The 24,377-nt window shown below is 39.3% G+C and overlaps 1 protein-coding gene across 1 annotated transcript in view; it reads left to right on the forward strand.

Moving 5' to 3' along the window:
- tsnare1 (T-SNARE Domain Containing 1) overlaps window positions 1-24,377 on the forward strand; it is a 157,052-nt gene that overhangs the window by 100,857 nt on the left and 31,818 nt on the right. The window contains exons 8-9 of the mRNA XM_008279294.1: window positions 288-443; window positions 23,067-23,139. Coding sequence (XP_008277516.1) covers window positions 288-443; window positions 23,067-23,139 — 229 coding nt within the window. The remainder of the gene's footprint in view (window positions 1-287; window positions 444-23,066; window positions 23,140-24,377) is intronic.

Here is a 24,377-nt window from a genome sequence, read left to right on the forward strand (position 1 = left end):
GTCAATAAACACAGTTCATGACAACAAGAGGAATAGATTGCACAATCAGTAAACTGTAGGAGGTGGTACAGGTTATCCATCATATGTACAGGCTGGTATGATGTGGAGATGCAACATGTTGCCATCCAATCAAAAATTGGAGCACTGACAGCTCATGGCAACAGACACATCGCTAACTACTTGTCATCTGAAACTACATTTACTGTCGTGTTGCTGTATTCATTCCCATTGTAGCTATTTATTTATTCAAATGTAATGTGTTTGTGTGTGCATGTGTGCTCCCACAGAGTCCTCAGACCCCATCCGCTGAGCAGATAGAGGAAGGTCCACTGTTTGGAGAAGCAGCAAGCTCTGAGGGAGGAGCTCAGGCTTTCTTGTCTGAGATAAGTGAGGAAGACGTGGAGGTGCTTCGTCAGAGAGAGGAGGCCCTGCTTCAGATTGAAGTAAGAAAGCTCACAACAGATCAGTTCAGATTTCTACATGTATTTTTACATACCTCCAATTGTTTAACCAGCTAAATTCTTGAAACACAGACATCCCACAGTTGTCCAGTAGGCTTACAATCACTGACTAGAACAACCTTAATATAACTGCTGGTAGCCAATGACTGGTTCCAAGGAACATGACGATATTACAATTCTTGCTTAAGGGCAAGAATTTGCTGTTAGCCTGAACTCCTTACAAAAAAAAAAAAAATCACTTTAACAGCTGTGATTGATTCAGGTGGGAATGGTCATGGATGTGGGACAACGGGCCCTTGGGCAAAGACTTATAGCAGCATTGCACCTTTTTCAGCAGCATTTTGCAGTACAGTACTATAAAGTGCTGGTGTTGGTTAAAAAAACAAACCTGAAGTCTGTTTTTTTCAGGGACTTATTTCCAAAAATCACCACCACAGCAGATCCACTCTGACTCCCTGATCTCCACAGACACCTTTGTAAAATGACGGGAAACTATTTAGGGAAACAAGGTCATTCAGTATGTTCTTATTGGATCTTAAACATATATTAATTCCTTTACTAATTTTAATGTATTCTTACTGAATCTTGCTTAGGAATCACTAAATAATAGTGTGGTCAGACTAGTTGTACGTCTTGGCATTCTTTACATATCCTATAAAAAGATCTAGGCCAAGAATGAATGAACAGTATCTCAGACCTAAAGTCTTTCACAGCATAAATAAAACACCCTGGTCATTTACTTTTAAAGCAGTCAGGTATCTGATATTTAAAAAAAAAAAAAAACAAACAAAAAAAACAGCTGCATTTAAAAATCACTCCCGAAAACAAAATGAAAAACAAACTAGGTATTTGTTTTCTTCAAATATTGCCTCCCAGGAGGCCAACACATGCCAAGTTAGTAACTAGAAACTCCGATAGGCTCCGTCTTCCTCTCCCACTTCCAAAAGCTTATTAGTATTTTGTCACAGTAACCCATGCTGCTGCAGGATATTGGATGCAACCCAATTACTAAGGTGCTTATATAGACTTGTTTGTTCCTTTACCTGGGTAAAGTGTGTATGGAATCATAATGTTTCTCAACTTAACTTTTTAAGCCAGCATGAGAGAACACGTCATTTTCTTAAACAGTAAATGCATTTCTAAAATATCTCTGATGTGACACGGGAAAACTTAAAGATGGATGAAACCTTTTTTTAATTTTTTTGTTCTTTTTTTCATGAGTTTGGCCTGCTGTATTATCAGACTGTGTTCCAAAGTGTTTGTGTCCCTGTCACCTCACAGAAAACTGCTCTTTATAGTTTCAGATTTGTCAGCTGCAGACATGAATATCCATGCTCTCAATTTTACACGTGATGCACTAAAAGAAGATTTAAGCGTACACTGACTTATTTTGGCCTTTTGGGGACGGTGGAAACAAGCTGTGAGCACATGACTGAAATCGTATTACCTTTTAACTTGATCTGATGTACTAAACAGCAAACAGTTTCCTATTTACATATCGGCCAGTTTTAAACCAACATTATAATTAATTTAGAGTCATGTGTCCACTTGATGAATTTTAGTCCCATATTTGCTTTCCCTTTAACCCTGTTTTTGGTCTCCACCATCTCCTGAGGGCAATATCTGGCTCTCTTTAAGCTGCTAAATACCCCATTATGTTCACAATAGTATCATACTGTGAACAATTGTAAAGTTGCTGTCAGATAGCTAAACAATGAGCAGAAACCCAGTATAAAGCTGCATAAAGACGAGGGGGGCTACAGATTCATGTGATAATTCTCAGTAAGTTCATGGCATATTGTTTTAATAAAAATATCAAGTGCTTTGCTATAGTAAGGTGGTATATCATATTTCATATTTTTAATTGTTTGTAGCCGTAATTGTACCATTGACTAATTACTTTAAAATTATTATTTATTAACTTTAAGTGTATTAGAAGCTGATTATCCTTTAACTTTTTTTTTCTTCCCACCCCAATCCCCTTGCACTCACTTATGTTATTGTCATTGCCATTAACTGAAGCTGATCTCTGCTAAGGTCAAAGCATTTTGATTTTTTTTTTCAATGTAATAGGTTCCTCATTTGCTCCTGCTCCACCTCTCCCCAAAGTTTCATAAAATGTAGATTGTTTTTTGACAGACAAGCATGCAAGCACAATTGGGACTGAAGACATACCTCTGCCTCACCTCTCACCTTGGTGCAGGAATGTTAAATGTGTTTGAATTATTAGACATGATGCAATAAATGTACCAACCTTTAGCTTCTTAACATTCACCAGTCCGAGTGTGGGCCACATGTGAATTCTGCTGCTGTATTTCAAATGGCATCAGCTGTTTCTGAATGTATACATCATTTGGGAGCCTAAAGCCTCACATTTCAATGGTGTAAATCCTTTTATAACTTTGTGAATCCAAAAGAAGACAGTAGTTTCTCACATGTTCTGTCTTCTAGAGGTGCATTCTTGTCCCAACTAACAAAAAGCTTCCAACTTTCCAACCCTGATATCTGGGCTTTATTAAACATGGCACTCTGCTTGAGCAAAATCCGCCGATGGAACTTTTGAAGACATATTGTACAACTTCATGAGCCATCTCAGAAGCATATGGCTGAATGAAGGCAGATAGAAGCCTGATACATGCAGTCACAGTCTGCTTTTAAAATGACAAGCTTATACACAGCAGTCCAGCTCTGGGCTGCAGCTTTCCATCCAGCGGTTTGAAAAATAATTATAATGTTTTAGGAGCACTTTGCAGCATAATGAAGATGTATCTCTGTGCCCAGTTGGAGCTGTCTGAACTTCATCAACGTTTCAAATCAGCTAATCCCACCGCAGGAGCCGAAGTCTGAATAGGAGCGAAAAAAGGAAGAACATCAATCTCTCTCCGCAGAGTGACACACAGTGAAAGAGCCGCAGCACGAATGACAGCTTCATTTCAGCACAGCAGCCGAGATGGGCCAGGCAGATGATTGGTGTTCAGACTGGGTCGTCTGGCCTGCGCTTTAGTCATAGCAGCTTGGATAAATGTCATCGTCAGCGCTCAGGCAGGTGCTGAGGGGCTTGACGTTGTTCCTTTGGGGAGAGTGATAGTATCTGACAATGTGCTTTTTCACCTCCACACTACCCTCCTCGCCACCATTCTTCTCATCCAAACACCCCACCCAACCCCCACTACACACACACACACACACACACACACACACACACACACAAACTACTAAATCAGCAGTATTTGCTGTGTGTCCTAACACACCACACTTTTTTCACGGCTCTCCTCCCAGTGGACCAGGAGAGCCTGGTGTCTGTCATCGTTATCAGCCGCTGTCTCTCTGGAAAAGGTTTGATGTGGTGCTGAGGTTAATTTTGCCTTCCTTAGAGACTGGATGTATGTGTTCGCTCTGCTGAGGCTTCCCAGCTGCAGCTGTGATAGTAAGGTGTGGGCCACTGACTGAAAGCAACAGCAGTGTGAGATTTAAAAATAAATAAATAAAAAAACAAGACTGAAACATCATATCTGACATGTTTCCCTGAACTGAGGATGCAATCAAAAACAAGATCATTTTCACAAAAAAGAAAAACCTTAAATAGCTATAAATGACACAGTATGTGGTTCAGTAAAATGAAATCAGTACTCAAATATATGTGGATGTCTTCCTTGATGGCTTTCAGGTGATTAAGTCATGGAACAGACTGCTGTACATGACCTTTGACCTTGTCTGAGTGGATGCTGTGAGAGTTTTTGGCAGTTTTGTTTTTAGCAGATTGTTTGTTTCTGGGGCTCATCCAGTCTCCTTATGTCTCATTGATTCTACTAAAAAGAGACTCTTCTTTGTTCTAGTCCTTGTGTTTTTCTGTAATCACTGTTGGGAGTGTAGCAATGATAGCACAAAATGCTAAATCTTTTTTTCCCCATTTCCAATACATTGTTTTTGGCTTGTTGTCCTTCTTCATAATAAATGTATAGAAAAGTATGAAATGATGATCCCTCCAATGCCACATCATTTGATTAAGGTGACATGATTTCAGAGAGCTTTAACTCCCTGCTCATCTTAAATCCTGTTAGACTCATGTTGCATACAAGGTTTTGTCAACACCAGTCACCTAAATATACATCAAATTTCAAGCTGAAAAGCTATGCTATTGATGTGACACAGCGCCCTAGAGGTAGTAACAAGTTGCATCTTGTCCATCACATGTCGGTGAATAAATTGTGTTTGTTGGTGTAGTTTCACTGTAGTGGATTTTTACACAAAACAATTGTTTTTTCACTTCAATTCAATTTTGTGTATATAGCACTATTCACAACATACTGTATGTCATCTCACAGCGCCTAACTGGACTGGTTTTACTTTGTTTAGTTTGGCAGCAACTAATATTAGCAGACTACATCTGTGAACACTGGTCAGACGTTAGCTGAAACAGAGCAGCAAGTGTGAGTATTATGTGAATGATAATTCCTTTGATAGTACAGTATATAAAGAAACAATGTCAAGCCTCAGAATTACTTGTCTTTTGATAATATTGAAGCTAACAGTGCGCAATATCACTGTATTACCTGTTATCATACATGTAGCTCAGTCAAAAGAAACAGAAAAGTCGAAAGCAAATACAGCATTATTTTTATTTCATGTTAAAATGAGAGATAAGGCTTCAACCATAGATGGTCTTCCTTAGGAAAAAGTAAAGAAGAGACCATAACAAACAACTCGTGATGAAACATCACCACATTATCTCTTAATTGGTTTGATTGAGTCATTAGATTATTAAACATGTTCTTTAAAAATGTCAGACTTACTTTGTCCTTATATTTCTATCGGGTTCAGCAATGTTTTAACAGACGTCCCCTCTATAGTGTTTTAAAGTTATGTGTTTGGTGATTTGCTCCTTTATTCAAGCAAGTGATGTGGATCTGACTAGTTTGACTCTGTGTTATTCAAATGCTGGCCTACATTCAGGAAGACTAGACGCTAAGTTGGTCACTTCTACTGTCGTTTTCTAAAAATTGTGTTAATATATAAAGTAAATAAATAAAATTCACACTTTTCATGAGTCAACAAAAAATGCATTGTTTTGAGCTTTGTTCAGTTTTCCCTAAACTGCTGTGTTGTGTGCAGTTGTAGGACCATGACAGCCAGTTAAATGTGCATTTGTTTGATCAGCACAGTGATTTCTTATTGCGTACATCATAACGCTTGCAGTATGTTGCTGGACAGTATTAGTCAGATCATGTTTAAAGATGGGACACCGGATGGCTCTGAACTCCCTCTGGGACTGGCAATTGAATTTTTTGGACATATCGTCCTTGAGTATCATCATATAATTCCACATGTTCTGACAAGAGATAGAAGTTAGAATATTAGTACCCAGCCTCTGCAGCACTTTCTGCACATTCAAATCCCCCCGTAGACTGTCACCTCCCAGCTGTACTTTATATGCTTTGGCACAGGAGATCATTTCATCAAAAATGAATTCATAAAAAAAAAAAAAAGCTCAGGGCATAACAGAGGACAGCTTTCAAGGGGAATCTGAATACCACACCTGGCCCAGTAGAAAAAGAGAAAAAAAGGCCAACAGCAAAGCGTGTCTGTCCTACCAATGTATCCCCAGGGCAATCTATCCACACAGTTTACCCTTCAGTGAAGACAGGTATAGTGGGAAACACCACCAGATAAATCATTCCAGTAGACAAACAATAAGACACCCTCAGCAGAAAAGATCCCAGAGAACGTGGTTTATTAGCGAAAGCATTTGTTATTAACCCTGGCAATCAAATGTGTATTGATTTCTCTCTCTTTACACACTGAAGCTAATAGTATGATGGCAGATCACGTACTGCTGGCTGGCTTCCTCAAGATAATGAGAATATCAGCCTTCTGTGAAATCCAAATCCTGATATTCCACTCACACTTGATTATCCACAAATTCAGGTTTCAGGTTCCTACTGCGTGACACAGTTCACACAGTCATTTTTCTCTTTCTTCTTGACATTACTGCAAAATGAAGACACAGATAAAGAGCATAATAATCACAATAAGTAAATTAATATATTTTTAATAAACAGTGATTGCTGTTGGTGCATTCATGCAAGCAGAATTGAAATTTTCTAGCAAGGTCTCCTGCTTTGTTTAAATGTAAGTGGAGGTAAAAGTACAGGAGCAAAAGGCTGTTTAAAGAAAACACAACTGAGAGGTACTGTTTTTAATTTAAGAACATTATCTTTTTGAAAGCAATGCAAAAACAAAATACAGAGACGGGTAAGTTTTAATTGCATTTTAATTCAATTATAATTAAGTGAATCATTTCATTTAAAAAAAGCATCTTTGCTCGTTTTCTCCCTGACTTACAGGCTCCAAAAAACAGGGTTTCGATTTTTCTTTAAGGTGTTTGTCTATTCACCTGCTTTAGATACATTTACTTTTTGCCCATGAAAACTCCTGAGAGGCAACCCTGACTCCCAGCTATTACTTTTCTGTACAACTAAATTGTTTTCTCAATTACATCCCATGTAAATGCTGGCCTGAATGCATTCAGACCAAAGGGGGTTTTTGTTCTGATTGACTGCATCGTTGAACTACATCAGAGCTGTTAGGACATGGTTGGGGTGGATGGCAGCCACAAAGAACGCACGACCAACACACACAACAGAAATTGGAATTTACATCTAGACAGTTGTCTGTGGTACGGGTAATGAAAGCTCTTTGGGAAGTTATCAATGCTGTAGTGAATAAGTGGATACTGATCATTCAGACACTTCAGAAAAACTTAAAGACCCCCTCTAGTTAAAATCAAATAGCTCTTGTTTGTTTGTTTCTTACCTTGTTAACATGTCCATATAGTATTTTTTAAATGTTAGGGGATATAATGAGGGAAATAAGCAGTCAACGCCATGACTTACCATTCCAATCTCAAAAATACAGTGTACCAATGACTGTCTCAAAATCATGGACTCAGACTTCTAGGGTTCTGTATCATTATTCCTCTTTAGAATCGCTTTTCAGAGATGTATAGATAAAGGTGAACTTGTGAGCTTGAGCTGCAGTGACACGGGAGTGGTGGGTTTAGATAGTAACGTGGAAACAAAATTAATATTTCATATTTGCTCTTGCAATTTATTCATATAATAATATCATTTGTGAAAAGTAAATAAAAAGGACACAGTATATATATACAGTTTTTTACATGTTTGCCTGTGGCGATGGTGAAACAAATCGAATGAATACATAATGACATACGGTACATTCAGCAGTAAGAAACTAACATATGAAATTACATACTTCCAGCATGTTTCCTGCATTCGACAAGTTTGACTGGAACTTTCCTATTGATGCTGCCCAGATGATAGAGTGGGTTGTCCATTAATCGAAAGGTTAGCGGTTGGATCCTTAAGGTCACCCAAATTAGTGTCACTAAAGTCACTGGAGTGCATTCAGTAGCTGTCATGATATGAGCCTTGAACCTCCCACTGTGTTCGGGCGACGTTGATGGAAACCATGTACAAATCAAAGCTTCTCTAAAGTTCTGGAATGACTACTTCAATTACAATGCTTTTATTGATAAATTGTAATGGTGTGGATGACCAAGAATCTCCTTGCAGTCTCTCTTCTAAACAGGCATTTGTTTTGAGCACCTTTTGTTTTCCTTAAACATGTGCAGTCGGCACACTTGCACAGCAGACAGTTCATGCACATTTTGTGTTGTACGTGGACGTCCGCTGAGGGGTCTGCATGGATCGTCATCGCAGTTTTTGGCAGGTGACAAAATTTCTGACACTGACCCTTGAGAATGTGCATAAGGACTTGGTGTATTTTTATGCAAGCAGAGGCTGCATGCTTTTATAATAACCAGCTGCAGGCAATATAGTCTTCTGAATGAGTGCCGGATAAAGAGTTCATCCTCTGTGCAGCATGAATTTTCAAATTTCAGAGTTATCTGCCATTACTTGCCCTTTGTACAACCTAGTTTTATAATGCATAGACCTTGGCAACTGCAAAGTGCTGGCCATGAACAGGAAGTTTTAGTGGTGCTAGAATAAAAAGTCAGAGGTGACTTTAATTATTAAGAACCATCCTCTGGGAACCATGCATAGCAACAGCTAATTTCACAGCAATCTGGCCAGCAGTTGCCATGATACTGTATCTTGGTCTGGGCCAAAATGTGGGGTGAACAGATGGACAGATTTGCAGACTCTTAGACCCACCACTATGGCAGTACAAGTATAAAAGCTGTTCACTAGCAGTAACAGGAGTGAATGTCATTCGTTGCCTCTATCCTTGTTGTTTTGAAATCACAGAAGAGAAAGCAGGTTGAGCCTCAGCAGACGGTAACCTCTGTCTTTAATATTTTCAGCCCGGTCTCCTCGATGCCCTTCAGGTCCTGCTGCTGGCATCGTGTTATTCAGGGATGTTTGGTCCTTGGGCTACTGCCAGAGAGGAAACATGATTTTACATTTATAAACCGTTTATTCAGTAAGGGCAAAAAAGAGATGTCTCTCATACAGTCATGGTGGAAAAATGTCATCATTTTTTTTTCCTTCCTCCCTCCCTTTTCTCACCAGCAAGCGTGCGAGTAAATCTGCTTAACGGTTTTTCTGCTGCAGCAGTGACACTGTGTCCTGTTGCCCGATGCCTTTGGGCTCGGGTGGGAGATGTGGGGAGAATTTCATATCAGCATTAAGTACACTTATCAAAGAGAGTGAGAGTGGGGTGGGGGGGCTCGAGAGAGGGAATGACTGAGCATCACAGAGAATAGCAGATAAACTTATTTGTCCTTTGTCCAGGCCACTTTGATCATCCATATCTTTACATAACCGTGTTTCTTCAAATCTGTCTCATGACCACAATTTGTTACCTTTTTATTCAGAATTCAGGGTGACCCCTTCCTGTACCTGATTAGACCAATGTGCTACTCTGTAGGCTAACACTGTCTCAGATTCTTTAAGCCTCATCCAAGAAATCAGATTTTGAATATATATATATATATAAAGTGAAGAATGGATGGTGCATTTACTTTTAATTGTTAAGATATAAAAAAAAAGTATGTTTTCACTGTTTGTAAGTGTATCAACAAACAAATGCCATCATCCGTAGTTTTCTGATTGGTCAGGCTCCCTAATTAATTTTCAATCTTTTGTTGTTTTCCCACCAGGTTGTAAACTCAGTTTTCAATTTTCATTTAAGTATAATTTCCTTTGTAACTAAAAATTCCATTAAGCATTTGAATATTGCTCTGTGTATGTCACTATGGTTTCCATCTCCACAGAGCCATTTTGTCTTTTAGCCCTTGTATGGTTAATAATGCATAAAGTTTCCACCATCCTTGATGAATTTGAGCAGTCTGTTTTGAAGCCAGCATTGGTGCCTTTGAGGTACTTGTTATGTGGGTGCACTTAATAACTGATTGAGTTCAAACTCATTCAGACAGAAGACAACAATTGCAATATGAAAATTTGTACAGAACATGCTAGGTTAATTAAGTTTTAATTAAGTTTGTGTACTTCCATTGAAACATGTTAACAAGTCATGTTTTGATATTTCCTTTTTAGTTAAGTAGCAAAGCCTTCTCACTGAAGCACCGAAACACCACACAGAATTATAAAGATATTCAGCAGGTGAACTGAGGTAACATTTATATGTAACGTGCTGAAGAGGTTTTGTAACACTAATATCATGTAAAGCCAAAAAATCATGTAAGCTACATCAGGAATCTGGGCACTTCTCAGGCCCACATGGCTGCTCCATATGTGGTGGGGGTGGAGGTGATGAAGAGGTCCATCTCTCACAGCATGGAACGCTCATTAGATGCTGTTAAGGAGATAGCAAGCCTTTTGTTTTGACTCATCACCTCCATGTATTGAGAGAATTTCTTGTCAGTAACCATTTGAACACGAGTGTTTCTCCCACATTAGAATCTACTGCATCTAAATTAGTGCTGTTGGAACACTTGTCTGTGTTGCTCCCTTGCTGTGTGATTTAAACTGAGAAGATGTCTGGATTTTTACATAAAAGAAATTTGCTTTCTTTTCAACTTGAGTTCATCTAAGGCTGCAAACTGATCTATATTCAGGGTTGATTGGGAGCACAGAGTCATACTGAGCGGCTCGGCACATAGTAAAGAAATTGTTTCCCCCCTTGCGGGCTATGGATTTGCCAGTATGCAGCGGCAACAGAAGGAACTTGAAATGACAAGCGTTGACAGCGAATGATGACTAATGTGCCTGTGGAGAGTGGATACGTCACCAAATGCTGCCAAATCACAACTGACATGACAGAGTCTGTTGATGTGCTCCCTAAACCAGACAACACCTGACACACAGCAACCCAGCCTCTAAAACACAGCACCACATGTACCGCTGGTCTGATTTGTTTGTACAGCGCTGACATCATAATATTTAACATTTCTACAGTTTTACTTCATTACGTGACATCAGTGTGGCAGAAGCTATTTCATAGGAATATACTAGAATTTTATGTTCCAAATAACAACAATGAAAGTATGTTTGCAGTCTTGAGGTTCTGAAATCAGTTATTTGACCATTAATTAAGTAACAGCAGCAATCATTTGGGTGCAAAGAAGTAATGACAGGAAAAAGATTGATCAAAAGGCTAAATAAATAAATAAGAATTTGCTACCATTAAAAAAATCTACTCTTTTTTTTTGTTGTTTTGATTTTAAAGTAAACCCCAAAGGTCACAGTTTTATTACCTGGACTACATACAGCAGCGTGCTTGAAATAACTGCAAATTATTGACAGTAGACAGTTCTATCAGACAAAATGCTCTCATATTATCATAACTGTGTAAATGTTTTGTCCTGTTTGTCTATTATAGAAATTAAAAACCATTCTAACTGTTTCTCAATACTAGCTTATTACTTCTGTATTGACAATGACAGTTCCCTGGTGTTTGCTCCCAAAATATCACTGTCTTATTGTTATTGGAAAGCTTTTATGTGAAGTGCTACTATTTGCTGCTTTACAAACAGTTGAGGGCCTTACCTTGTCATCTTTACATGATGTCTAAGCTTTTTTTGATTTGCTATTCAAATTTCCACAGGTGTGAGGGTTGAGGTCTAAATGTATTGAGAGCAACACCATAAATAACCAGGACTAGTGAGTTAAACTTCCATCATCATTTACATGTAATCCGAATGGTTTACTTATCACTCTTAAACTCACCTTATTCCCTTGGTTTGATTAAGGTTAGTCTGCTTTAAATGATAATTTAAATCTATCGCTGCATGGAGTACTGTATGTCTCATTAATGGGGCTGTTGTGGTTTCATGGGTTATGCTAACTTTGCATTCTCCACTTCTGTTGAAAGGATTTGGGAAAAGGAAGAGTCACACACAAGAGCACACATGATTTTTACATGAATCATTTTCAATGTTTGCTGGAATGGCCATTTTACCATCACTGCCTCCTGGCCTAATCCCTCCCTGCATATTTATCCATTCATGCTGCTTTGTTTGTGAGGCTGACTTCCTGGTAACTCAACAGCTAAATGCTATGATGGATTACTATGTGGACCATGTCAGTCTGATAATTGGCCATATTCCCTGAAATTAAAGACACAGGCAAGCAGCTAAATGAAATTAAGGACAAATCTTGGAAGACAGAGGCAGAGCAAGGAAGCCAACAGGACATACTGAAAGACAATGTACCTCGGGAAACTGATGGCCTTCCTGTGATTATCCTTTAATCTAGAAAAGGCCACATTACCATTAGACACAACCATGATCTTTCCCAAATCCTTACCAAATGCTTCCAGAGCCTGAACATTGCGATAAAAATGCAGAATAATGCTGGAGTCACTAAAAGGGGATATTGTAGTACAAGATGACATTTTGGGCCCAAATAAATACCACAGTGTTAATCACGACCTAGGCGCCTCAGGAAAAAGAGACTAGGCTTCTCTTTTAGGTTCTTTAGGATTCAAGAACCTAAAAGAGTTGTTAATTTTATGCTTAACTTCAGTGTTAAGTGCACAATACGTCAATTTACATGATAACCAGCATTACCACATCTGACTCATGCAAACTGTTTGAGAAACCATGTAACAGACCTTACGTTGTCACAAAACTGTGTTTGGTGACAAGTGCCTGCTGTAGTCTGATCACAGTCAGATCACGTTCAGAGTTCAGAGGAGGCATCAGTTTGGTTTGGGGATGTGCTGAGAAACTCCTCTCTCGCTGAGGTCTCGTTCTTATTGCAGCGCTCACATTTGGGCAAAAGGAGCAAACTAAGTGGGAGAGAGCACTTCAGAGTTCCGAGTAACTTCTAGGAGAGAGCAAGGTGTGAAAACGCCTTAAATCTCCCACAGCTCTATCAGTGCTCTCTTTCCTCGTGGCTGACTTGCATGCTTAATCAGCTCTTATTACTGAAGCTGGTTCACCTTAAAAAGGCTGACAGGAGCGCTCTGCTGTGCCACACTTCCCTCTGCAGGCACAAGAGGAGACCTCCACACTTGGCCGTTTGTCTCATCACTGCGCTGCAGTCTAAGACTGAATGACATATTAGCAGGTATGCTGCTGGCCTCTATAAACTGCAGTCTTTGCATTAAAATTCTTGCTGGAGAATCGTGCTCTGCATGTTGCACTTTCTTTCAACACCACTGCTCGCTGTCATATACTGGATTGTAAACCACCTTTTATGTAAAGATATTTTACAAGATGTCAAACTGTGCTCAGCGAATTATTTACTGTTAATAAAGTAAAGACAGTGAATTTTTTCAAGACAGATTCATTGAGGATCCTTCATGGGATTGCTCCATTCTCTGCTTCTGCCAGTGATTTCTGATTTCTGTACAGAAGAAAAGATCAATCTCAGGGTAACACAAACATGAAAGTCCTAGGAAAGAGGAATCACTTTTTCTCTTTGTTGCTCATCCTCTATCAGACGATCTGCAGGTTGCAAAGCTTTTGGATCAAGCTACAATCTCTCCCACAAGTATTTATATCAGCCAGTATCAGACACATCCTCATGACTGGAGATATGTAAGGCATGCAGCGCTGGTGACTGAGGTGTCAGTCAGATGCCGCCGGCAGGCTTGTTGTTGTGACTTTTTTATTTTTTTTTATATTGGCCTCAAGTTTAATTGTGTTTTTGCTGTCTCTGCATTGGCCCCAGGGTCTGATGGAACAGATGTCTGATTCGCAGTCTGACATTTTAGTCTCGTGAAAATACACAGAAGCTCAGAGCCTTTCATTTGTTCAAGTACGCTCCTTTCATCAGTCACATACAATAACAGCGGCAGGATTGACAGGAGGCGTCAGAAGACCAGCAGAGGCGACCTCCTGAGTCTACCAGGATTTGTGACATGTAACAAAAGTTCAGTGACACTGTATTGATCCCTATGGAAGTTCTTTTTTTCTGTGTATGCCTCAGTAGAAGATGAGGTCAAGGTAAGCTGTAAAGCACTGCCCCCTGGAGCTGCTTCAGATTCAGAGTGAATTACTCAAAAAGAATTTCCTTTCACTTTTCCATGCCAGTTTTTTTTCTGTATTTTGATGAGATATATGTGCTGAAGGAAAGAAGAAACATAATTTCTTACAGTGCAAAGAAAATTCAGCTGAACTTGCACTAATTCTGTATTCACACCACTGACAGACTCAGGGGGGTTAAGCAAAAGTGCTCTCTAAGATGCCCTGACAGGAGAGCAAACATGATAAAATGCCCTCTAAGTTGCCCACATGAAAGTGAAAGCATAACAAAATTCCAAATGAATCTTAGTTCTGAGTAAATCAAGATAAAGTGTCCTGTAGAGTGACTCTGCGCTGTATGTGACAATCTGGAATGAAGTGTCCTTATGGGTGCCCTTTCAGTGGAAGGAAATGTGATAGTGCCCTGTAAAGTACCCCCACAAGTGAGAAAACATGATGAAGTGCCTTTGAATGAAGGACAGAGTGGTAATGGGGTGTATTGGAGGTTCTGTATAGGTGCCTTTCTAGGGGGAAAATACATGCTGAAGAGACCATTTACAGTCTAACGTGCATACTGAAGTGCCAGCATGGATGATCTTACAATGGAAAAAATCAACAAAGAAAAGACAAAACAAACATACAGAGTAGGTTACCTCTAGTGTCCCCCCATGGATGTGCCAGGGACAACTAGATACCATGTAGCAAGATGGCATTTTTTTTGTTCAAATAAAACTCGCTCAGTGACGTATCTGTCGGCAATGATTTTGTGGCTTCCTCCCTGAGGTACCCTGCATGCTTCTGCAATGTTGTGCCCATAGAGCATGATTATTAGATTCCTTCTCAGGAAAGCCCAAAGAGAGCAGTCAGGGCTCCTGTAAACCAAGCAGGCTGACTTCCTTGTGACTCGATGCACAGGTTTAAAGCTGTAGTAGGCAGTTATCTGGGAAAGAAAAAATAGAAACAAAACAAAACAAAAAGAAAACACCAGAATTTGGAACTGTACAACCGTCCTCCTCCAATGTGCAAAGATAGTCAAGCTAAAAGGCAATATTAATGTGTGGCTTCACTGGGGATTCAAGCCCTGCTAACCTCCATCTATGCCACTGCACCACCACATCCTGTTCTCACTGCAAACTTTCTTTTTATTTATATCGTCTCGTCTGGTTGGTGAAATGCTCTGTGATTATGTGGAACCTCCCATCATGATCTAAATATTCTAAATCCTGAAAATGTAGCCAGGAGTGCAGAAGTCTAGTTTTCTCTCAAATTGCTTGAATCACAACATGCTCAAAAGATTTTGACCAGTGATGGCTAAAAAATAAAATACAACACTGCCTTCCCTAGCTGTAAACAAAACAACAGAGCTCTTTGCGACTGCCTAAATATTCTCAAACCTGATGAAACAAGATTCTGATAATGAAAGAGTCTTTTTGCAGGTTGGTAAAGCTGTTTTATAGTCACTCCTATCTGCAATGATTGTATGTAGGAAAAAACATCAGAGGATAAATGCACAAGTTGTTGTAACTTGGTTTAGCCACTGTGACAAGATGTCCAGCGCTGTTTCAGGAATCAGGGTGCCTTTACAAGTCAGAAAGCATGATGCCATTGTGACGGAGCGACGCTCTCACTAGCTGAAGTTAGCGGGCCGGCATGCTGACGTGGCACACGCCGACGCTCCACACACACACACGACACACATATACGCACACCCATTTACAAACTTTACAATAACCTGCACTCACACCTCATCCTATTTCACTTCCTGCTTTTAAGTATCGTGACCAAGGGTGCACACTTGCAGCGATACTCTCTCTCGTCCATACACGCACACATACACTCACACACACTCACCGTCCATTTGCAGTGGTGGGCAGCTGGCTGGAATGCTTGGCGGGCAAACCCGGGCCATACCACCAGCCGGCTTAAAATGGTATGGGCCCGCGCAGTTGCCGGTCACATGATGTGCAACATTTTATTATTTTCCTTTAAACGTTATTCTTTGAATTGATGATGGGTTATTGTGGGAAACCCTACCCCTGTCCCCTGACTGAGAATTCTGTGTTTCCCATCGCAGGGGTGAACTGGGGTGAAACTGTTTAGAAAACAATGTTTATGTAATTTTTGTATTTTTTACCTGTAAAGGGTACGCCCAATGGGAGGGGCTTGGTCTTTAAAACCAAGGGCTCTGGGCCTGATTGAAGTGTGGGAGTAGTTGGAGTTTGGAGTCGGAGTTGGAGGTAGTGACAGTGACAGTGTTGGTCTGAATTTTTTGAAGCTGGAGTTAAAGGAGAACTGGTGTGTACATAGTCCTGTAAATTTGTATATAGAGTTTTTCTTTTCTTTTCTTTGCTAATTTTTACAATTGGGTTTTTGCTTTTTTTTTTTGTTTGCACTTTGTAAATATTCTATCTTCACTGCCGCACTTTGGAGAGGCCTGAAAATAAATTTAAAACCACAGCTGACGTCTACGCCGTCGTTTTCTCCCAGTTTGGGAAAGTTGTTAGTTGAACCCCGCGACAGCCATGATGAATTCCATTTGATCAACTGTCCCTGCAGTGAAGAACACAAGATACTGTCCTTATATGCTACCTTTATGATGAAATCAAACTGCCCATTATGATAGAATTAAATATATCATTCATGTTGGCCAACCACTTGGAAAATAAATCCACCTCACAAAGACTGTGTGGTGGTTGTAGCTGACATTATTCCATTCAGTTGCTTTTGGTATGGTATTACTCAAGAGTTTCTCAACCACACTGTTTGCTCTCTTGTCTTTGGGTTGGTGCAGCTGTGATGCTGGTCCTGCACAGTTTGTTATACAGTGTATGAAATAGCTCGCTGGGTTCTCCAGCTTCCTCCCACACAGTCCAAAAACATGTTGAGGTTAATTGGTGATTCTAAATTGTCCGTAGGTGTGAATGTGAGTGTGCTTGGTTGTCTGTCTCTAAGTGTAGCCCTGTGATAGACTTGCGACCTGTCCAGGTGTCCCCTGCCTTCACCCTAAGTCAGTTGGGATAGACTCCAGCCCCCCATGACCCTAGTGAGGATTAAGTGGTGTATAGATAATGGGTGGATGGATGGATGGATGAAATAGGATTTTTCTTGACACTTGAAAGTGCATATGGAAAAATTTAATAAAATAATCCAGGATGCCTAACTAGTTTATGTAGACTATATGTTCTTAGTTGGTTTAATAAAGCCTGCCCAAACACCAAACATGCTAAACAAGATGCTAGATGGGCAGTAGCTAAGTAGCTAAATAATAAATATTTGGTGCAAACTCGAAATCAGCCGCCTTGTGATGGAGTAAAATCTTAAAGGAAATCATTTGTCATCGTAATAATTACAACCCATTAGAGAACTTAAAAGGTTAATGCAACATTTTTGTTTTACCCCTTTGACTTTCTACACTACTGACAGATTGAGTTGACATGTGGATAAAGTGTAGACTTTCAGCTGTGGCAAAGTTAAGAAAAATCTTCCCCTGTCTTTCTGTCAGACTGTCTGTGTTAAGAATGAAAAGGGAGAGCTGAGACAGAAGTTCCAACCCTTGCTCCTCTCTCCTCCACAGAGCTGACCAATCACTGACCAATCACTGACCAAGGGACTGTGATGGTCAGGTTGTTGTTTTCATCCTGTTTCAGAAATTCATAATGTAGACACAGGTGTGTTGAAAAGGGCTTTCCTAAGGATTCTAACCATCAAGCAAATAGTTTTAAAAAAGCATGCTGGCATCTTTAGTGCCTTATATGGCAGACCACAGGCCAGGTTCACTTAATTTAGGTCGAAATGAAAGCTGCTATTTGAACTGCCAATTCAGTTGCTTCCCAACTGTCAAGGAGACAAGCTCCTACAGTACATAATTATGAAAGATTCATGGTATCATCCCACAGTGGTAACATATGTACATTAGCATATAAATGTGAAGAATTCCTCTTTTACATTAGAAAGTAGAAAGAAGTCAAAATGCAGACGTTTTGTGCTACAGTACATGTGTGGTTTTCATTATCTACATAATGTAGTGCTGCAGCTATTTCTATTTTCATCATTATTCATGACATTTGATGTCTGAGTGCTTTTTAACTCATAACCACGTATTTCTACATGTTCTTTTTGAGCATCAGAAAAGAATAAAAGTAAGTAAAAAAGTAAAGACAGAAGGTGCAAGAGTTCTCTGTAAAAAACCAAAAACATGTGTTCAACCAAGAAGCATTAAAGATATTTTAAGCTTGAACCACACTCTATCCAGATGTTGAAAAGGTGTAAATGCATCTGTTTCTTCAAGATGCATGGGTAATCTTTGCTTCTCACCAATGAAACTGCATCAGTAAAAATCTGTGGGAGGGATTTTCACACAATGCTTGGTTTTCTGAGTGCATCCATTGTCTGTCTCTGCTGTCCTTGTCATAATAGAAACTAAAGTTAAACTAAAAGGACAATGAAAGAAGCCACTGTTTGGTGTCATTAAAGCACAATGCAAGTTTAAACAGCTCCAGGTATTTGAACACATACTATCAGCTATATAGTGCTGGCTAAAATGTTAATGTTGTCACTAGACTGTTGAAGTGGAGGAATGATTCTCCGTCAGAAATTTTTGACAGTAACCAAACAGATGTGACCTACATGTAAAGGAAAACAAAAACAAATGATTTCTATCATTTTTGTGATCTGGCCAACAGAGACAGGGGTCAATGAGTCAGAAGGTAAATGTCCCTGCAGATGAAGCACAATAAATCCCCAAAACAAATCCCCTGTCAGTCCACATGACTTAAAAATAAAGAAATCTGTTTTAAAAAGTCTTTGGCATTGTCCTTCTACGTACTACTGCAATGTGGCATGCACTATACACTGACTTTCACAGAAGCACCATCTTTTTTATTTTTTTAATTATTTATTTAATTTAGTTTTTTTTTTGCATGGACTTGACCACCGAGGCTCCATCAGCTGGAGGGCCACCAAAGAAGAGATTTTTTTTTATTTATTTATTTTTAAATGCTACTTTTAAAAATGTGTCACTGATGCCCAGTGTGCCTATAAATCACAATAATACCAATAGTGCATGTGTGCAGGTGTGTCTTCAACTTAATTTGTGTAATCAGTGAGTCATTAGGTTCACAAAAAAGTGCTTTCTCAATATAGATACCTATAATCCAGCTGCAGATATCTGCAGTGTCAACTGCAAACACCTAAAGCTAAAATCTGACTAGGTTTAATTGCCAATATCTACAGTTTATTACTGACTATTGAGAATTCTGATTCAAGACATCTTTAATTTCACCCAATTGAGAATATCTGCATTGTCCTATTAAGTTTTAACTTGTCAGAATTACATTGTAGACATCTTGAACTGACGAGTCAAAATTAAACTGGAGATATCTGCCTTGTCAAAATGCAAATCCAGATATCTTTCATTAGAATTTTGACTAGGCAAAATGATAGATATGTAGGGTTAGATCACTGCAACTGTACATGCCATGCACTGCTTTGCCACTATGTCAGAGCAAAAAGGTCTGATTTGTAACATAAATCCAGAATAAATAAAACTGTTGTTCTTTACAAATTGCTCCTGCTGGCACTGTTCAAATGTTTTGTTGAGTCAATATCCAAAAGGAAGCCTCACAAGAGCAGCATCATACACAGCAATTTGGACTGGTCAGAGTGACGTTTGACATTCTGCAATTACTGTTTTAAAGGTCAAAACTCAGTTTCAGATATTTCTAACTGCTGTTTTGACTCGTCACAATGATGGTATCGATATCTTGAAAAAAACGGACTTAGCATGATGTAGTTATGACTAGTCAAAATGTTAATATCCATCCATCCATTATCTATACACCGCTTAATCCTCACTAGGGTCATGAGGGGGCTGGAGTCTATCCCAGCTGATTTAGACTGGTGACCTGTCCAGGGTGTCCCCTGCCTTCACCCTATCACAGGGCTACACTTAGAGACAGACAACCAAGCACACTCACATTCACACCTATGGACAATTGAGAATCACCAATTAACCGCAACATGTTTTTAACTGTGGGAGGAATCTGGAGAACCCGGAGAGAACCCACACTGCATGGGGAGAACATGCAAACTCCACACAGAAAGATCCCAGGTGTCCTTACCGGGATGCAAACCGCTGACATTTAATTCAAATTCAGCTGTCGTCAAGGCGTCACTAAAGGTTCTGATCCCCTCGATAACAAAATATATGAAAACAGTGGTTAGTTTCACCTGAGATGTTAGAAGAGGGAGGCTCGCCACCTAAAGAATCCTAAATAGAAATATGTGAGTGAATTATATAATATAAGAGATGACAGTTGTATGACACATACCCTGAAGCCTGAAGGTGGTTAAAACCAGACTAATACAAACAGGGAGTACTGAACAAGTAGATACTAACTGACAATGGTGCCATGGCAGGATACAGAGCACTAGTAGAATAAAGTTATATTTGAAATAAATTATTATTTTTTATTGTTGTTGTTGTTTTTGTTATTTGAGGTGATGAACAGATAAAGGGACACACAGTGTGTGAAGACCAAAAAGACTGACCCTCAAGGCAAAATAATGGATATTCCTTTTCTTGAGTCCAGACAAAGTGAACCAAACTGCAGGTATGAAAGCAACCCTGATGTTGCCCCCCACCTTTCCTGCACCTTTTGGGTCCACACAGGAACTGAAGCAGAAACAGTCTCCGAGCAGTACTGATATACTTTGCCCTGGGTAATAAGAAACCCTCCTGTAGTAAACCTGTTGTTGGAAACATAATAGAAAAATCTCCAGGCCTGGTTCCCAGCCCAGTGCCAGTATCCAGTGGCTGCTAGATTGGCCATGAGCAGAATTTAAAGCCCATGAAATATGGAAAAGGGCACAGTGTTGGCTCGAAGCCTGGCCACCCACTCAGCCCTTAGGCAGGGGTCCCAACCCATCACATCTCTGCCTTCTCCCTGTGTGTGCGTTTGTGCATGTGTCCCTCTTTGCCTATTCACCTCCACACACTGTTTGCTAAATTGGTTACACACTGTTCTGTCTTTATGATGAAATGAGCCCTGATTGCCCAACGCTTTGCCAGGTAAAATAAATTTGTTATTCTATTGCAGTGTGATAGACAGGGTTGCCTAAAGATAAATGCAAAAAAGTCTTTAGCATCACGAGGTTTGCCAGGGGCCATTTTGGCTCCATTCAAATGGTTTTTGCCAAGTGGTAGGATGGCTGCCAGTTTCCACAGAAATCTCTGCCACCTGTGATGGATGGCCCAGTGGGTTAGGCTACACAAACGCAGCTGTGATTGCACCGCGCCATAATGGAGGAAAGGGGGGACCTGTGAGCAGGAGATAGACAGAGGTTTTATAAGCTTTCATATTGCTTTGAGCTGAAACATTGAGAGCAGATTCAAAGCTCGGAGACTGTGGAGAATTAGCGGCGGTCAACCATAGCCGTACTAGTTTGCTCTGTGCCCTGACAGAGGAATAATTGAACAAAAACTTTGAACTGTTTTTTTTTTTTTTTTTTTTTTTAAACTTCTAGTCAAGCCAAGCACAAAACATTTAGGATTAAACACAAACCCACTGAATTTGTCAATTAAAGAGACAGGCAACTCGATTTAGAGTTGCAAATCCTATAGGTGCATATCCAAGGTCTTGTTGAAAGTGTCTGAGGCATCTGAAGCTGCCGTCTGCATGTTTGTGAGGCACTCAGAATTCACAATACTTTCTGTTAACATTTGGAGGATTTTTTTAGCATTTTTATTTATTTTTTTAAAGATAGTAATAGGTCTCAGACAAAACATAGTATCATAATGAATTGTGATGGCCATTTTTTCTGTGATTTTCATTCCAACTACTTAATGCTTCAAGGTACAACTCCGGTGAAGCCGACAGAGAACACGCCTGATAACTACAACACAGCAAATTAATTCACATGTAATTAGAAAAATGTTGCCAGTTTGTTTTGTGGTTTTTGTGAAAATGTGTACCAAATACAAAACTTATCTTTGACACTTTTTTGTGGTAAAAATCCAGATGATATAAAGGTTCTTCCGGCAGCACTGGTATTGTTCAACATTACAGAAGCAATGTTACCTTTGGTGTTTAATTAGTTTTACTCTTTTGACCAAATGTGTATTTGAATGCTAATTTGTACTTGATATTTAGTAATTAGATTAGTTAGTTTTAGCCAGCAAAACAAAAACGTTTTTTTCTCATTTTTGCGTTTTTAATTTTTATATTTTCTAAGCATTTAAGAGCTTCAGCTGATGCTATCTTTGTGAAAAATGGCTACTGCGGTTGCATTCTGGTCTATGGAGGGGTTAAAAAGGTTCAGCGTTCACATCCCTCTGCTCTGCAGTGATACAACTGATGGATTCTCCACAATAAATCCAGTTAGTGTTATCATTTCCACATTCCGGCTGGTTCAACAGAACCACTCTCTTGTCTGTGATGCTTACCTAGCATTAGCATTAGCACTAGTGCAGCTGCCTATTATCTCTACTAAAGAGCAGCAGCTCATTCGGAAGATAACTGACTCATGTAATAACTAAAATCATTTTTCCTTGCTGGCTCAACATGGAGATAATTAATATAGTGACATTTCTTTAGTGAACATCAGGAAGACGATTTAGGTAGAGCATGGTCATTAATCCTGGAAGCAATTCATTCCTTCTAAAAGCAACATGAAAGATATCTGACTGACAGGTTTGTCACATGATAATGTTCCACCAGGTTACCTTATCATTTTGTAAGTGTTAGCTGCTGCCTGTTTATTCACGGTTTTTCTCAGACATTATGTAGGTAGCAGGTAACACCAGATACCATTACTGACAGACACGTTACAATAGTGAATCTAAGGAGCCTCTTATTAATGGTAGTACAATAGCTGAAACAGATACATTTACATCTGTTGGGAGATTGACGAAAATGTTATTTAGCAGCGGTTGCAGTGTGTAATTCTGCAGATACTGCAAGTCACAGAAGACTCCTTTACAGTAAAACAGTCAGGACTTCACTTGCCCATCCATCTCCAACATTACTATTTAGTTTTCGTCATAAAACATAGGTCTTTAATAAATTATTTTCAGCATAATTTCCATCAATGGAATTAAGTTCTGATTAAATTCTGGTAGTTCTGTCATGACTACTATGAACAGTGGTTTATTTAGCCTGAACTGTTTTGTTTTTCTTTTTTTTTCTCTATAGAGGGACATGCTGGATGTCAGTCAAATCATGAGGGATCTGGCCAGCATGGTCCATGAGCAAGGCGACGCAATAGGTAAGGTGTGTGTGTGTGTGTGTGTGTGTGTGTGTGCTGAACATTGTTTACATTGCTGTCCCTAACCTAATTAGCAAAGAAAATCTTTGTACGCATGTTTTATTACGATGCACTTGATTAAAAATGTGAACGTGAAAATTGTGCTGGGCAAAACACACTTTTTAACCTCCACCCCACTGCACAGCTGACAGATTCTGAGACGGGAGCAAAATGCAGTGGGTTTACATAAACAATGGCCTGTTAGAAAAAAATCCATTTCGATACCCTGATATCTGTGAATGGCTCTCCAGTCCCTGCAGTGATGTAGACTTGGCAAAGAAAAAAAAACTTAGCACACAGATATAGGGCAGATATGGTGGCTTTGCTGCTGGGTCACAAATGTGCCATCAGCTATGTCTCGCTCCATTGTGAAAATTCACTGAAAAACTGGCGTTCACCTAAAGTCGCACAACCATGTAGACAAAGAGACAAAAAAATAGTGTTTTGATTGGGCCAGATTAATTCTGAAAGGGAGGGATGGGTCAGGTAAGACTGGTGACTCTCCAAATTGCGATTACTATCTTTAGCTGTGGTCTGTGAAGTAAAAACAAACTTAAGCTGTGGCTGGAGGAGAATCATTTAATTTACAGTTTGATTTCTAAATTACAAGACAAGTAAATAACTGAGAGGCTAATTTAACAGTTTAACCTTTGGTGTTTGCAGTGATTCTCAGCAAGGAGAAAAGTTTCTGTTGCCAACAAGTCTCTAAAAATATAAAACCAACCGAGCTAATTTGTGACTTGTAGCTCAAAGCTTGCTGGTTCCATTTTAAATGTAAAGAAGAACTCATGAATACAATGGGGCCCCAAAATCTAGGAGTACAATAAAAAGCTGTCATATTTTCGTAGAAACTTAGAAATACTCAGAACACTGGACAAAGTAGAAATGTTTAAAAACACAAGAAGTTCTGACATAAGAACATAAAATAAAATAAATATTTCAGATTTTTCAATATTTTTAGGTTAGCAATCCAGTTATAACAAATTAGTGCCATTGGCAATGTTAGCTCCTTTGTACAAAGTCCAGATTTCATTTCGTTTTTTCCTTCTTTGAAGCTGTGTTCAGATGACTGTAAGGAGGATTTGATTGACTGATCAAAGGCTCATTCAAGAAAATTAACCTGTCGCCAGTTGTCACCTCTTAATAAACAAGGACGTTATTTAAGATTCCAGCAGAACAATACTGAAGTAGTACCATGA

The sequence above is a fragment of the Stegastes partitus genome, unplaced genomic scaffold (genome assembly GCF_000690725.1).
Source record: "Stegastes partitus isolate 25-593 unplaced genomic scaffold, Stegastes_partitus-1.0.2 Scaffold152, whole genome shotgun sequence".
NCBI classification, from domain to species: domain Eukaryota; kingdom Metazoa; phylum Chordata; class Actinopteri; family Pomacentridae; genus Stegastes; species Stegastes partitus.